This window comes from Poeciliopsis prolifica, unplaced genomic scaffold (genome assembly GCF_027474105.1).
Source record: "Poeciliopsis prolifica strain line A6 unplaced genomic scaffold, Auburn_PproV2 SCAFFOLD015, whole genome shotgun sequence".
NCBI classification, from domain to species: domain Eukaryota; kingdom Metazoa; phylum Chordata; class Actinopteri; order Cyprinodontiformes; family Poeciliidae; genus Poeciliopsis; species Poeciliopsis prolifica.
In genome coordinates, this window is record NW_026562390.1 from 11,095,712 (window position 1) to 11,111,244 (window position 15,533).

Below are 15,533 nucleotides of genomic sequence, written 5' to 3' on the forward strand. Positions count from 1 at the left end.
ATGCTGGTGACGACATGCTGTGAGACTTAACAAGATGATACAGATCTCTGAGTTGTGCCAATTCCAAACACAACTCAGTGGTTTCGGGTGGAGTTTTTGTCTTCAAGACAATCTTAAGTATGAGATTACTTCATCACCTGGTCATGTTAGTACACTCTCTTTTTCCAGTGTGTATGTCAGTAGTATTTCCCTGTTAGCCTAATTGTCAGTTTTTATTATCCATCGGGAAAGCTTCATTACGTCCTTTAATAAGATGGCATTTTTACAAGATAGAAACCAAAATGACCACCTGCTTCTGCCGTCGGTTCAGAACTGAGGGAAGATCAAAGTTTCAAAACTACAACTTATCAATTAGGTTTTTTTTTTAATTTCCTGGGTGCAATATTTTCTCTCTTGATTTATCTTTTTAATAATAGAGCATGAGATTGGAAATTACTCCCTCGTTGACAGCTGTCGGTGATGGATGGATATTTTTCTGTGTAATTATCTCCAACAAAAGTGGACAGCGACAGTAAGTGAAATAACAGATTGTGCAGTGCTGCCCTCTTCTGGAGTATTGCTCAAATTGCAGATTGCACTAAAAACAATATCTAACGCCTTGTAATTGTTACAGTTTATTTTATATAATAAAGTATTTTCTGAATGCTTAAAAAACCCAAATGTTTCTTATGATTAATAATTAACTGTCAATAAAGATGCACACAGATAAGCCTTTATCATCTGGTGTAAATGTGTTCAACTGGATACTTTACCGATACATTTTAAAATGTAAAATATTTAAGTGCAATATTTTTCAAAAATAATTATAATATAATACAGTTTTTCCTGCAATAGACTCATGGAACCATGTGAAATATTAGAAAACAAAATGTGCAAGTTTTAGCAGTGAAAGAGATTACACTGATGGATCATCATAACTTATTGTTCTATTGAGCAATAAGTTAATCATTTTTCTTCTTGTTGTAAAAATGTACCACCTCAAATTACAGGATGTCAAATATTTTTCAGATTTCAAAATGTGCTTCCAGGCAGATTCACCAGCAGGTGTCATGCTCACTCGCAAAGTAAATTAGATTTAGATTTTACAGTAATAGTGCATAATAGCTCTGTAGCATTTAACCCGTGGCTATAACATAACATCAGAATCACCACAGTTGGGTGCATGTAGCACGGCATGTCTACAATATCACAATTCTGCCTATTACGATTCTCATCCTGCAACTTCTATTTGTATGATTATGAGGTGAAGGTTTAGTGCTGCGGTAAATCCCAACTGCATTCACTATGGTTGTGCAGAAATACACAAGAAAGCACTTTCTTTAGAGCTGAAGCTGGAAAACGATTTAAATCTAACATAAAACTGTCAGGAACCTGTCCCACCTGACAGTACATGCAGAAATTATAAATATGTTATTAATAAAAGAACACTGTCTGGTCTATTGATTGCATAACAGTTAAATTAGCAAAGTAAATCCTTAATTTCTCAACTGAAGGCAATTTCTTCTAAATAAGAAATTGCCTTCAGTTTTATCCACAGTTTTGGTTTTTCCATTTAAATTTTAATAACAGCCATTCCACTTCATGACTTGTGTGACATGCACGTGGCCTGTCCATGTAGTTATTTTCCAAGGTTTTATGATCATCAAACAACTGCAGGTGGGAATAAACACAACAGCACAGAAGGCTTTCATATCCTGTTCCATCACCTCGCAAAGCCACCCTCTGGCAGCTGATTGGCTGCAAATCCTCCAATGACAATGCGCCCTGGCTCCGCCCGCCACATCACAGGCATGGCGGAGAACGACGCAGGAATTCCGTCCATGCGCGGATGACAGCGTCGCTGATGACCCCGTCCCGTGGCAACGCAAAGCTGTTGCCCAGCGACCAGCGGTGATCCCCGTAGCTCAGCTAGCCAGCTGTGAGCCACTCGGCAGAAAGCGTATCGACACACAGCTGTTTTGCGCCACCTGGTTTGTGTCAGAACCTCTCAGACCGTGGATGAAGTAACACGTTGATGTTCTCAGTTGGACCTGTGCCTTTTTTTTTTTTTTCCACCCGAGGGTCAGACTAACGAACTAGCGTAGCGGAGTGCTCTCGACCAGCCAACAAAGATGAGTCTCGTCGAAATGTTGTCCTTGGACGAACTGTCAGATGGACTGGCAAACTTGCCCATGTTTCCTTATTTTGAGATCGCGCACTATGTCGTGTCAGTGGTGGCCTTGAGGGAGCAGCCAGGTGAGTGAAAAGTTCGAGCGCCTGCCTAATTTACAAGTGTGTGGGGGCTGAAACTCTAGTTTTCCTTGTTTTGATACTTCAACAGTTAAACCTGTTAAACGTTCAGCGTTGCAGCAACGTAAGCAAACACAGCGGGTGTCATGGCAGTTAGAATGCAGACTGACCATTATTTAATTTAATCAGCCTAATTGTGCAGTTTACTGAACACTATTAATAAGTATTTAGTATTTATTTTTCATGTTTATGTCTTGTTTGTTTTATCTTGTGAAGCTTATAGAAGAAACGGAATATTTGAACTTTTTTTTAGTTGTTATTTTTCAATCTTAACTTGGAAAAGAACTTCCGCTGTCTCTATTGGAATGACTAAATATTTGAATATTTAGTTCCATTTATGTCCCATAGATACTTTTGATTTTTGTTTTATTATTATTATTTTTTATTGCATCTTTATGATGAAGGCCTTTGCTAGCAGAAAATGTGTATTTAGTGGGCTGGAGATAAGTGTACATAGCAAAATGGTCAAAAGATCTGTAAAAACATATGACTTGCTCTGAAAAAGGTTAAATGTAACTTTCCAGACATACCAACGACAGGTCATGTATGTGGGGTTTAGAAATAATCTTTATAAGCTTACATTGTGATTTACGTTACTATGCTTGTACTACAACTTGTAAAATATGTAACTGCGAAATCATAAAACGGTGCTTAGTTTGTAAACTATTTTAAAATGCTGATATTAATAGTTCAAATTCAATAATTGTGTTTGCTCTGTTGTTTTGTTTAGTGGTTAGAAATAGTAATTTGTAATAGTACTTTACAAACAGTTACCTTTTAAAAATGCAATCATATTACTGAATAATTTTTTATCTAGTTTATTTTTGTAATTTGCGATGGAATCCAGGTGTTACGCAAGCTAATTCGCAATCTCCCTTATGTCAGATCAGTAGATCTTTTGGGTATATTGATACTTAAAATCATCACCTAATAGGCCATAAAGTTGACAAAAAAAATCTCTTTGCCTTCAGGTAAATTATGTAGCATTTTGGCAAATCGAAACTTTAGCAGTTAGCACCAGCTATGTCATGAACAGGAAGGAAGAAATAGATAACATAATAATCTGGTCATGTTCTTATTAGAATCAGATATTTTCAGATTGCTGACAGGCAAAGCAAATAAAAACGTTTCCTGAGGAGATGGTGAAGTGTGTAACGTAATCAACAGCAACGTGATTGAATCAAAATGGTAATTTCAGATTTTAGTGGCAAACCTAATTACATCCAAAGTCAGTCATTGATTATTATAAAATTTTGCTATGATGCCGGTGAGATTGACTGACTGGCGACCTGTCCAGGGTGCACCCCGCCTCTCGCCCGGAGCGCTCCCGACCCCACTTGGGACAAGGGTGAACAGATAATGGATGGTTGGATTACCAAATGCATTGCAAATTATAAATTAACCTAGATATTTCTGCATTTATGTGTTTACAATGGCCACTTGTCGAGCTATAGATGTGATAGAATCCTGATAAAGCATTATTGTGTTATCAGGTTAATGCAATAACTCTACTGTTAAGTGAAGATGTTAACTGTTAAGTGGATATATATATATATATATATATATATATATATATATATATATATATATATATATATATATATATATATATATATATATAAAAAGACATTACGTTTTCCTTATTAAAAAAAATTTGGTCAAAGGTGAAGACACCTCTGGGTCATCTCCAGAGATATGTGTTGTTTTATTTTTATAATTCAATGGTTGCTTTAGAGGTGTGTTAAACATCACAGCTGGGGTATGTTAGATAAGACTGGCCTGCTCCAAATTTATGAACCCACCCAGCTGCTTTGTCAGCTTTATATTTTCTTCCTTTGGTCTCTGCTGAGGCATGACTGCACTTTTGTTCATTTAAGGTTTGGATTCTCACAGTACTGCTGACAGTGTGCCAGTCCAGAAAGAGAAATAAAACATCATTTTTATGAGGACCGTATGCACACATCAAGCAGCCTCCACAAAACCATAGTTCTGCACTGACAGGTTTAAATCCAACATGAGCATCTTGAAGTGGTCATTGCCACTGTGGAACTAGATCTAGGACATTTATAACAATAAATTACTAACTACCATTTATTCTCCAACAATTATATTAATTATTTTTTCAAGTGACTGATTGACAACATTAGCAGATTAGTCTCAAAGTAACAAACACATGTTGATACTTGGAAAATGAAAGAAAAAAGAGAGTTACTGCTTCTTCTCAAGTGTTTGAATAAGGCTTGTTCAAGTGTTTTGCCAAGCTCAAAACAGAAAGAAAACTCTCTAAGATGACTTTAATATTAACCTTGTGCCAGTCAGACCATAGTACATCAACACAGAGCAAAGTCAGGCCCTGTGCCAGGGTTTGTTTCTCTTATTGCTGTAGTAACAGGTGGGCTTCTAATTGCTCCGGGGTTTGACTTTCAACACACGAACATTCAAGAACATAGATAGACGCAGGCCATTGTAGTACAATGCAGATCTATTTCTGAACTTGCCTTGCAAAGCATCTGAGCCGCTGTGACATTTTAACCCATTGTCCTCATCTCCTGGCATCAGGCCGTCTCAAAGTGGTAGGAAGATACAGAGCGTAGAGATATATAAGCAAACAATTCACATGAGGTGCCTCTGGGAAATGTGCTATTGTACATCTGTGTTCTGTGATTTCTAGTGGTAAAAGGTTCTGAAAATAGTAAGGAGGTTTAAACAGCATCTCCTTAAAGTTTGATTTGGTTTTCAAGTTCTATTGGTCTTAATTCCCATAAAAGGAATGGAATGATATAAACTATTCCAGCCCTTCATGCCTGTCTTATTTCCTGCCTTAAATCACTTTCTTTTTCTTGTTTAAGCTTCTATTTAGGGAGCAATAAATCTAATTCAGACTAGAAGTAACAGTAAGAGGAAGAAAGTCGTTATTTAAAGTTATAAAGAGCAATTTCTAGACAGAAACGCACAGAAGCTTTCTCTAAAAGAGCACAAGAGTTCATCATAAGACTCTTATCTCATTATGGAGTTATATTAAACTCAAAAGCTACACTCACTGCCACATGTGGATTGTTTAGGAAGCAGGAGGCAGAGACACGAAGGACCAACAGTGGTTATTTGTCTGTCAGCAATTTCTACTTCAAGCCAGAAATAGAAACAAGATCTTTTATATATATATACATATATATATATATTTTTTTTTTTCTTTTTTCTATAAATATATATCAATCCAGTAAAGACAGACCTCTTAGGCCATGGAAGTCATGAGTTCAGGATCAGTCTGATCATGTGAGTGAAGACAGATGGATGGATAAAAAGAAATCAGTTTAGACTGATGTCACGGGTGGAGGAGGAAGCTCCTGTTTGGGTGCAGATCAGGCGTGTTTAGTTTAGAGGCGCCTTCCTGTTAGTTGATTCATTGTAGTGTCTTCAGTTGAGTGGTACATATCTTGGATGATAACTATAAGACATGACAAGCATATTTATACTGTTTGAACATTTTTACCATTTTGAAAAAGCACAAATATTAACGTTTATTTTTATGTGTTAGACCAACACAAAGTACTACACAATTGTAAAGAGGAAAAAAAAAAAAGATCTCCTCAGATGGAAGAAATTATATGTATTTGTTTTGATGACAACCTAACTTTCAAACAAAACGAGTAGTGAACGAAGAAAAGAGACAGTTCTGTCTCTTCTTTCCAGCCAGGGAAAAGGATAAACAAACTAGGGGAAGCATATCACGGTGGCAGAAGTATGTTTGGCCTGATAACTCATTTGCCTGGGAAATGTGTTTTCTATTAAGCAAAAGGGAGGAGGTAGTTGAGGTGAACCTGCCAATCAGAGCTCTTTTAAGTTTACATCAGCTGAAAATATAAACAGCAATTGTATTGTGCTGTTTCTATTGAGTTGATCTTGCCACACCGAGCAGCTTTAGTGCTCATCACAATTTTCCGATTCTCTGCTCAGTTAGGCTCTTGCTTTGGCAGCATAATTTACCTTTCTAAAGCTGGTGACAAGGCGTCATGACTGTTTTCTGTGTAAACACCATACTGCACTCTGCACCAGGACTCCCACCAGGCGAAGCACACCCACTCTTCAGTGTTTACTGTGAGGGATGTCAGCGTAAACAGATGTAAATGCTTGTTATCTAGCTATTTTATTTGTTAAAGGAAAAAAAAAAAACTATCCAAACTACTCTGGCCCTGTGTGAAACTGTTAAATCCTGAATTACTTGTGATTACCCAGCTTTTCCCACAAAGTTCAGATTTTCCATCCAAACAAAATGTTAAAAATGTAGGCTCATGAAATGACTTAATTAGTTGTTTGACAACATGACGTAGGCTTAAAGATCTCTAAAAGCAACAAATTATGTCAAAATCAAAGAAATTCAAGAGCAGATGAGAAAGTAAGTCAATGACCCCTATCAGCCTGGACAGGGTTGCAAGCCATCGATCTCCTGTGAACCATTATTGACTTGCAGAGAAAACATTAGTAGTAATATGCTGGTATAAGTTCTCAGTCCTCCAGGACATTCCTGAGTACTTGGGTAGGAGCTTTTAGACTTCTTCTCTAAAAGCCTCTAAAGCCGTTCTTGAAAACCTTTGGCCTCTAACTGAGAGTCGAAATATCTTCAAAAAAAAGAAGAGAAAAAAAGAAATGTGAGCCTCATTTGGTTCAGTAAATATTAGTATCCATGATTAAACAATAAGAGACAGACTAAAGAATGGAAAATTTCCAAGGCCAAAACTATGACTGACTAAAAAGATTACAAATGCCTCTTTCCTGTTCCCCTAAAAACATCTTGATGAAACTCCAGACTTGATGAAACTCCAGACTTATTGAAACTATTCTGCACACTAATGAGAAACAACTGTGGAACTCTGTGGATGCTATGAACTCTGTTACCTCTAGTCCAAAGCTAAAGCAGCTTTCATGTAAAAGAACATAACACATAGAGTCAAACATGGTGGTGGTAGTGTGACGTTCTGGAGCTACTTTGCTACTTCTGGACTATGGAAGCTCGCTGTAATAGGTGGAACCATGCTCCCTAACGAAAAACCCTGAGGAGGAATGTCTGGCCATCAATTTAGGAGCAAAGTTGTATTGCACCTGCAGGAACACACTGGAAAGGCCTCTCTTGATTGATAATAGTTAGTAGAGAGTTAAAAAGCAATCAAGCAGAGTCCAAAGTAGTCTTCAGGGAAGACAAACAGAGATTTAAATTCTCCAGATCCCTCTCCAGGAGTCTACAGTCAGTCACTAATCCTCAGATTAACGTTGTAGTCCCAAGTAAAGCTGTATGGTTGTAGAGACTCTGGACAGGGCTACCTGTCTGAGATCTAAATGTGTCGATTTCTGGGCTTGATGTGGTTTCATTAAACTAAATAGATCAGTCTTGGGTTGAATGTATTATACGAGTCACATTATAATGACATCGGTATATGGTAAGTGTAAAACATACACCATAATATCTTACTTTTTATGATCACTGTGATAATGGAAATCAGAATGTGTTGTGGCATGATGTAGAGCAGTTCCCAGGCTTCTATGTTTGCATGCGTTAATCTTGAGTTCGTTGCTGGTCTTGTCAAGCCGGTATTGTGTGAATAATTGCAGGTGGGAAAAAAAAATAACCTGCACGGTTCTGTCTATTCAGGTTGGAATTACTCAGAAAGCTGACAGTTTTTCTTTTTATCTTTGAGGAAGTGCTCTGATCAGTGTGATTATCTATATAGGTCATTTCTCTGCTCTGCACTTCGAACTGTAAACTGCAGAGCAAAGTCCGTGAATGTGTTTGACAAACTTTCCCTTCCTCTGTTCTCTGTGTCTGTGGAATATAAGCTAGTTAATATTTATGCAGCTAAGACATTTGAGGCACAAATATCTAAAACCAAAGTATTACATTGCTCTAAACTTGATTTGTTGCAAATGATTTTTACAACAAATATATGACGTTCTCAGACATTTACACTTTTGCAAATGTTTGTGAAGGTATTGATCCAACAGAGACACTAATCACTTTAATACTCATGTTTCTTATACAGGAGCTATAGGTCTGTCCAGAATCAGCCCCCTGGCCTGTTGGTTCAGCTCCATGCTCCACTGCTTCGGGGGAGCAGTACTGTCAGGGCTCATGCTGGCTGAGCCACCAATTGCACCTTTGTCCAACAGCGACAATATTCTGCTTGCAACATTCATCTGGTAAATGACAGAGGCTGGAACAGTGCATAGAATGGGCTTTTGTCTGTCTAGATGTGTCCAAAGCAAGTTTAGGGAGAAGAGAAAATAGGAAGAAAGGAAAAAAAAAGTTTATGTTGCCAGATAAAGGTGACACACAAATATAACTATCCCTGAACTTGCTTTGTTTTTGAATCAGGGAGAGCCTGACAAGTGGGAGACACAACAGGTCTCTTGACTTTGAAAACAAAGCCTTTGGTTCCCTCTGCTGGTTTACTATAAAATTACACCTTAGCACATATCTAGCACTATGTTGGTAAAGAGAGGTACCACACTGACACAGCAGGGTAAAAACACTTCAGTTTACACAGATCAGTCAGAAGTTTACACTCGTGACCATAAAAGTAATTAATTATGGGTTTTTGACGATGCATTAGAAAGTTCTTTTTACAACTTTTATAATTATACAACATGCTACAACTTAGTTATTTTTTTATAATTTGGCACTCATTATGAAAGTTGGAATTTATTGTGTGTTTTTACTTACCTGCTTATAGTCTAAATTGTACATGATGCCTCAAAAATATATTGAAAGTGAAGGTGTTGAGACATGACAAACTTTGAAGAAGTTGTCTTGACTTGTTAGATGGTGATTGTATCTATTTTTAAAATAAAATCAGCACAGTTAATTGAGGCACAAATAATTAATAAATTTTTTAATACTATTTCTGCATTTATTTAAAATTTTTTGAAGAATACAAATAATTATTTCATGCGTTATCTATTTAATGCAATTCGGCACTCTTCACTCTCCATTAACATTTGCAGACATTCCCCCAAATTAATACGATAAATATTTTTTAACAAGTTGCATAGATAGCTTCTTGACTCCCTAAACCCAGGATTGACAATATAACTCTGATTAGATATTTAATTTTCAAAAACTAACAAATTTCCGCCAAGTAACAAGATCATCCATCCATCCATCCATCCATCCATCCATCCATCCATCCATCCATCCATCCATCCATCCATCCATCCATCCATCCATCCATCCATCCATCCATCCATCCATCCATCGGTATGCTGTTAATTGTAACTTGTTTATGGCTACAAAATAATGTTTGATTCTTTATTCAATTTCCCCCTTGGAGAAAGAACTGTTTAAATGCATTATTAAGAAGCCAAAATTAATAAGACATGCATCGCCATGGTAGGCATGTGTATTGTGTTGACCAGAACTGGATGTCTGTGCCAAGTTACCGGAGCTTTATTTGTCTCTACAGGTACTTGATATTTTACTGCCCCATGGACATGTTCTACAACTTCACACGTGTGGTGCCCGTCAGGGTGGTGCTGTCAGCGATGAAGGAGGTGACCAGGACCTGGAAGATCCTTGGGGGCATTACTGAGGCACAGGATAAGTACCAGGACAACCTGCTCGTTATGATAGCCGTCGGGTGGGCGAAAGGTCAGTAGGCGATCTGAGTTATGCCTTGTTTTCATGTGATAGATATGAAAACATTATTTAGCTTTGAAGTCACTATAGATCAGGTAAATTGTGTACTTATTTTTGTGTTTTAAAGGCATGACTGTTTTTTTTGCAGGTGCTGGAGGTAGCCTCATCAGTAATTTTGAGCAGCTTGTCCGGGGTATATGGAGGCCAGAGACCAACGAGCTAATTAAGATGTCCTAGTAAGTCTTCTCCAGCAGGTTTGCATTGCGGTCGGTGTTTGCATGTTTCCTGATTGGAGGAAAAAAAACATACTTGTTTTTCTACCATACACTCAACCCTAGAGTTCTGACAAGAATGTAGCTCACACAGCTATGACCACCACAGGTGAATAACAGGGATTATCTCTTCATCTGTTAGTAGATGTGATAAACAAAGCTGATGTTTTAGAGCATCAGAAGCATTCAAGCGCATTTGACAAGGGTGTTTGTAGTAATAGGTTAGGGCATTTCCAAAACTGCTGTCTTTATGGGTCGTGGCACTCTGCAGTTGTCAATATCTGTCAAAAGTTAGCTGATACATTTAGGGATCAAAATCTGATCTGATCATTTTCAGATGGTGTGGTTCGCTTGATACTGTATTCTTTGATACTGTGTCAAACAATCCAAACCATTTGAAAAACTTGTTTACTACTTGTTATGTGGTGGTGCAGCATTAAGAACCTGTGATGCAAGCGACATGAAAGCGTCTAAAGACATGAGCGCAACTTACTTCTTTGCAAAATGTAAACAAAAATAGAGTGGTGTCATATTTTAGCGATTGCAAGATTACTTTTTTGTCTTTAGTAAAAGACTACAAGCCATTTTTCCGTCTCGCTTGAAACGCACATTTACTTAGATCGGCCTGCGCTTTAGTTTGCTTCCTAATTTCAGAACGGTGTCCGGTCCGATTGACATTCACTTATCCAGTCAAACCACACCAGAGATCACTTCAATTGAACTGAGATCTAGGTTTTCAGTTGGGACAGAGTGAAAGGATCTGCTGCTGGCATCTGGCTGCCAGACACCACAACACACCTTCAGGGGTTCTAGTTCTTAAGAAGCACAGCTTGGACTCCTTTCAGTCAATTAATTACGCAGTCTTATAAAAAGTTATGACTGATTTCTGTTCTGGATCAGCCTAAGATTTTTGATAAATACCCACCTGGTTTCCATGGAGTGCATTATATGGGAACCATGTTTTTAAGGTTTCCCTCTGGGTACAGCACATTATGATATTTATCTTTGAAACGTGTTACTTGTATTAAATGCCATGTCTCAAAGCTTTAGGGCAAAGCAGTAAACAACATCAGGCAGGTGACCATGATGTTATGCTTGAATGTTGTAGCTTTCTGTACCAATGGAAATGATCATTTTTCCAATACAGTGCTGCAATTTATTTGAAAGTGTTTTACAGCAATTGAGCTAAGAGAGATAATGCACCAATGAGCTCTAATTATGCTCACAGGTTTATGATTTTGGGAGAGGGTTCTGTTCAGTGTTTAATACGTCCTTTCTCATCATTCATGCTGCAGCACCAGCTTTTGCCACGTTTTAGTTACAGATAATGTGATGCATGACGATGCAGAGCCAAGAGGCAGCCTGTAAACAATTTGGACTTTTGTAATTTTGCATGCAGAACATCTTGCATGTCTTCAGATATAGATAAGTGTCGGCAGGCTTTGCTGTTGAGATAATAAATATTTGGATGTGTTGTTTTTTTCTTGTTCATTAGAATATTCTGTCTGATGTTTTGTCAATTTCAGCCCTACAAAGATCACCCTGTTGGGGGCGGTGCTGTTTGCTCTGGAGGAGGCCGAGTACCTGCCAGTGGAGAAAAACCACCTGATGCTTTTCTACACCCTCTTTACTGTTATCAACAAGGTCAGTGTCTTGGACCGCATTCACACTATTGGAATTCAACCCTGAGAGTCGCATGCAGAACCGGGAGATGTGTCTAATAACATCTATTTGGCACTCTCCTTTTTATTAATTGAAGCGAACCTTTGATATAGCAAATGTTTTGTTGCCACAGCTCCGGCCAGATCTTTGATGTTTTGTCTTTTAAATGACCTTTCTCCCTTCGCTGTTTTTTTTTTAAAGTTTTTACTGCGGTGACTCACATTAGCTTCGTATTACCCCAGGGCTGGAGCTTTTGCATCATTTTCATCAGCTTGCATCACCCACTTTTCTCTTCTCTGGGAAACTTGTGCTCATGACTCAGACACAGATAAATCTATCACATCTTCTTTCAACTTTTGCTCCAGTTAGCTCCCACTGACTGATCCGTCAAATTACCAGCAGCCCGTTTCATCAGATTTAAGAGCTGTGTCCAGGCCTGATGTTTATTATTTTGTTTCTAACGGCTTACACTTTACGCAGTCATTCACTAATGGAAATGAACCACTAATATGTGCTTTTATGCTTATTGAGCAGCCATCATGTTCTCACTGAAAAAGCACCCCTTGGTCATTTAGAAGGTTTTAATATTTAACAAAGACATATATTTAAAGTTTGCATTTCTGCTGTTTGAATGTAATGATAATTTGTGCACTTTTTTAGGTTAGTTTGTATGTAGAAGAGGTAGCAGTCTGTTTTTTTATAAATTGACATGATTTGATGAGACCGTCATATGATCGGCAGTGTTTAGTTAAAATACGGAATCATATTCTACATACAAAGATTCGAGAAAGGTGCCTGCAGTTCAGGCATTTTCCTGTAGTGGTTGTGTAATCTGAAATGTTTCTGTGTTTTCTTTTAATCTCCCTAGAAATGAGAATTTCAGTGTTTTTGCGTTTACAAATTCCCTGCGGTCCGGTTGAAAAGTAATGAACTGTTTGGGCAACTTCTCTCATCTGATTTCTCTTTTTCTTTGCTTTTCTTCAGTGCCGGATGATGCTGACGGGGTCCTCCTACTTCCCCTTCGCCCCCATGGAGTGGCTCCTGTTTGAGGTCCTCTTTATGGGACGTCTCCCCAATTTCACTCTGAGACAGATTTGTGGATTCATCATGGTGGATAACGGCAGAGCCAGAGTCACTCGTGCAAACAAAGATTGGAGGGAGAACAGACACAACTGCCCTTCGCCTGTTAGAGGCACGCGCAGAGGCAGAGATGAGGCAGATGGAAAAAAATACAAATAAACAGCTTTTGCCTTGTCGCACCTTTTTATCTGAATCCTTTACGGTTCAGATTTGTCACATTGAATGTTGACCTAGACTTTGTGTTCCGTTTCTCTCCGTTTGAGAAAAAAATGTTTTAGTTCTCATGCCTGAAAAGATATATTTTCTAAAGTATTTCTTACGTATTTCTCAGGGTTTTAGCTATAGAAGAAAGAAAACATTCAATAAGAGATGAGTTAAGTAAGCTCTGGATGTTTCTCTGGGTTAAATACCCTCTCCTTAAAGAACAGTGAAGTGCATGCTGTTGGAGGTGAAACAAACACCATCCATTGGTTGATTGCACACTTGCAGTACAAAGTATAGCTTCTTTATTTTAAAATATTTATTTCAGAAATGAAATGTTTATATACGCCAAAGCTTTGGGACCAATGCTGTATGCCTGTTGAGAATTTCTGTATATTTTGCTCCATGTAAAGGCTATTTTTATTTATTTTATTTTTTATTTTCACAGGTTTTACACTTTCTAAAAGAAATTATATTTGATTAGACTCTGATGTTGTATTATATTTATACAAATCAACGGCACTATTGAATGTAATATATATTTGAGAAATGAAATACATTCACACCTTTCTGGCTTGAATGCAAACTAAGCGCATGAGAATAAATGGGTTGATTGGAGCTAATTATTTCTATGATTTGATTTCTTGATTCTACCTGCCATTTTAGATACCCTATCCAGTTTTTTAAACCCAGAAGACATCAAGTTCTCTTAAATGCTTTTCAAGACGTCTAATTAATGCAACATCAGACATTCTCCTAACCGCTGCATGCATGTGTCAGCAAACAACTTATAGTGACTTTTCGCTGCTCTTAAGTTGATACAAATCCTCAGAAGTAACTTTTCTTAGTAGACTGAAACCTTGCATCATCGTAACATCAGCACCTGATTGATACCTCACTCTCTCTGAAAAGCTGCTGGAGAGAAATGCCTCAAATCCCCCCCCAATTCTCGTCTGCGTAACCTCAAACGTTGGAGCGGCCCACCCCCCTACCCTCTCCCCTCTGCGAATGCAAATTAAAAACCGAGGGAGGGCGTCGGGAAGAAAAGAGAAGAAGATCAAAAGAGATACTGGTGGAGGTGATGTACCTGCTTTTAAAATGTCCGCATATGTCGTGTGCGCGCGTGCAGGCGTGTGCGCGTGCGTGTGTGTAAGTTAGAAGCTTGGATTTTAGTGTTGGCTTGCTGGGCTTTTGTTGTGGTGTCCTTCCTTAATCTTCCTTAATTTTGAACTAATTGAATAAAAGAACACATACTTTTATCCACTGCTTTTTACAACCAGAACAATTATGTCATTACACAGCTCACAGCCTAAATGTTATGATTCAGTTGTCTTAATGAAATCCTGACTTGCATAAAACCCTCACACAGTCTCCCCCCCAACACACATCAATTCCTCAATGAACAAAGCAGCCCACCCGTCACTGAAAGCCCCTTGTTTTGTTGTTTTTCGTCGGCTTTTTGTTCCCTGTTTTCCATTCTGAAACATAGATGTGTCAAGGTTTAGCCATGCAGTTGTTCATTCACATACCCTTCCGTTAGCACTTTTATATCTTTCTTAAACATTGATGAGATCACGTTGCTTTTACATGAAGGTTTTATGAGTGCAATGTTGGTTTTTGATCTGAGTCAATAATGTACGCAGCCCTGTCGGGTGACATAATTTATGTGAGAGAAATTCTGCAATAAAAAACAGCATCTGAATAGTATAACTAAAATATTCTAGATTTGACTGAATAATGTGCACATTCCTAAAACTCCAGGTTTTCTGAATCACCTTTTATTGAAACTTTACCGGTTTTTTGGTACAAGCATACCAAAATATTTCACTCTCCCTTGCATTTTCTCTAGACATCTAGATTTGGAGGACATCAGAGATTTTCAATGAGATGTAGTTCTATGTTGTCTGGTTCCTTCCAAAATCTTATTTTCATCAGAGAACGGTATTGATGTGTTGATTTGAATGCATTAAATCACTCCTTATTGTCAAGTTTCTAGCAGACATTGGAAGGTTTTGGGACAGAATCGGCCAATGTTAAGAGCTGCTCTTGAGGGGTTTTTTCATTAATAAATGATGCTACCAGTAGGTATGGCGATTTATAACATTTTACATTTTCAGTGCTCTACAGGCATTTGGACAATTATATATTGAGAGAAGTGTAAAAGCAGCAGTTTGTAGGCAGGTCGAACTTTTTCTGAATCATAAACACTGTTTATTTGTGAAACCTGTCTGTAAATTCCAATAAAAGGTCGCTGACATCCTCGGCCCATGGAATACCAACTACAACCAACCCGATCACAAACAAACAGACCCACAAACGGTGAAAGCTGGTGTCTGGAAGCCATCAGGAGGAATGTGACACTGGGAGCGTGACCGTTTGTTCCGCTATCTTCTTTGCTTTTTGTT

At 38.0% G+C, this 15,533-nt stretch overlaps 1 protein-coding gene across 1 annotated transcript; it reads left to right on the top strand.

Moving 5' to 3' along the window:
* Positions 1 to 1,807: 1,807 nt before the first annotated feature.
* On the top strand, positions 1,808 to 13,106 carry tmem38b (transmembrane protein 38B). The gene is made up of 6 exons (XM_055040585.1): positions 1,808 to 2,235; positions 8,322 to 8,478; positions 9,741 to 9,925; positions 10,062 to 10,149; positions 11,712 to 11,829; positions 12,832 to 13,106. Exons 1-6 carry the CDS (start codon positions 2,112 to 2,114, stop codon positions 13,084 to 13,086), a joined length of 927 nt encoding a protein of 308 aa, XP_054896560.1. The 5' UTR covers positions 1,808 to 2,111; the 3' UTR covers positions 13,087 to 13,106.
* The last annotated feature ends 2,427 nt before the right edge of the window (positions 13,107 to 15,533 follow it).

What these genes read in the sequence shown, in the direction of transcription:
- tmem38b (XM_055040585.1), top strand. Translation starts at nt 2,112, where the DNA reads ATGAGTCTCGTCGAAATGTTGTCCTTGGACGAACTGTCAGATGGACTG. An exon ending in CTGCTTGCAACATTCATCTG is followed by an intron (nt 8,479 to 9,740) that starts GTAAATGACAGA and finishes TTGTCTCTACAG; the next exon opens with GTACTTGATATTTTACTGCC. An exon ending in TCTTTACTGTTATCAACAAG is followed by an intron (nt 11,830 to 12,831) that starts GTCAGTGTCTTG and finishes GCTTTTCTTCAG; the next exon opens with TGCCGGATGATGCTGACGGG.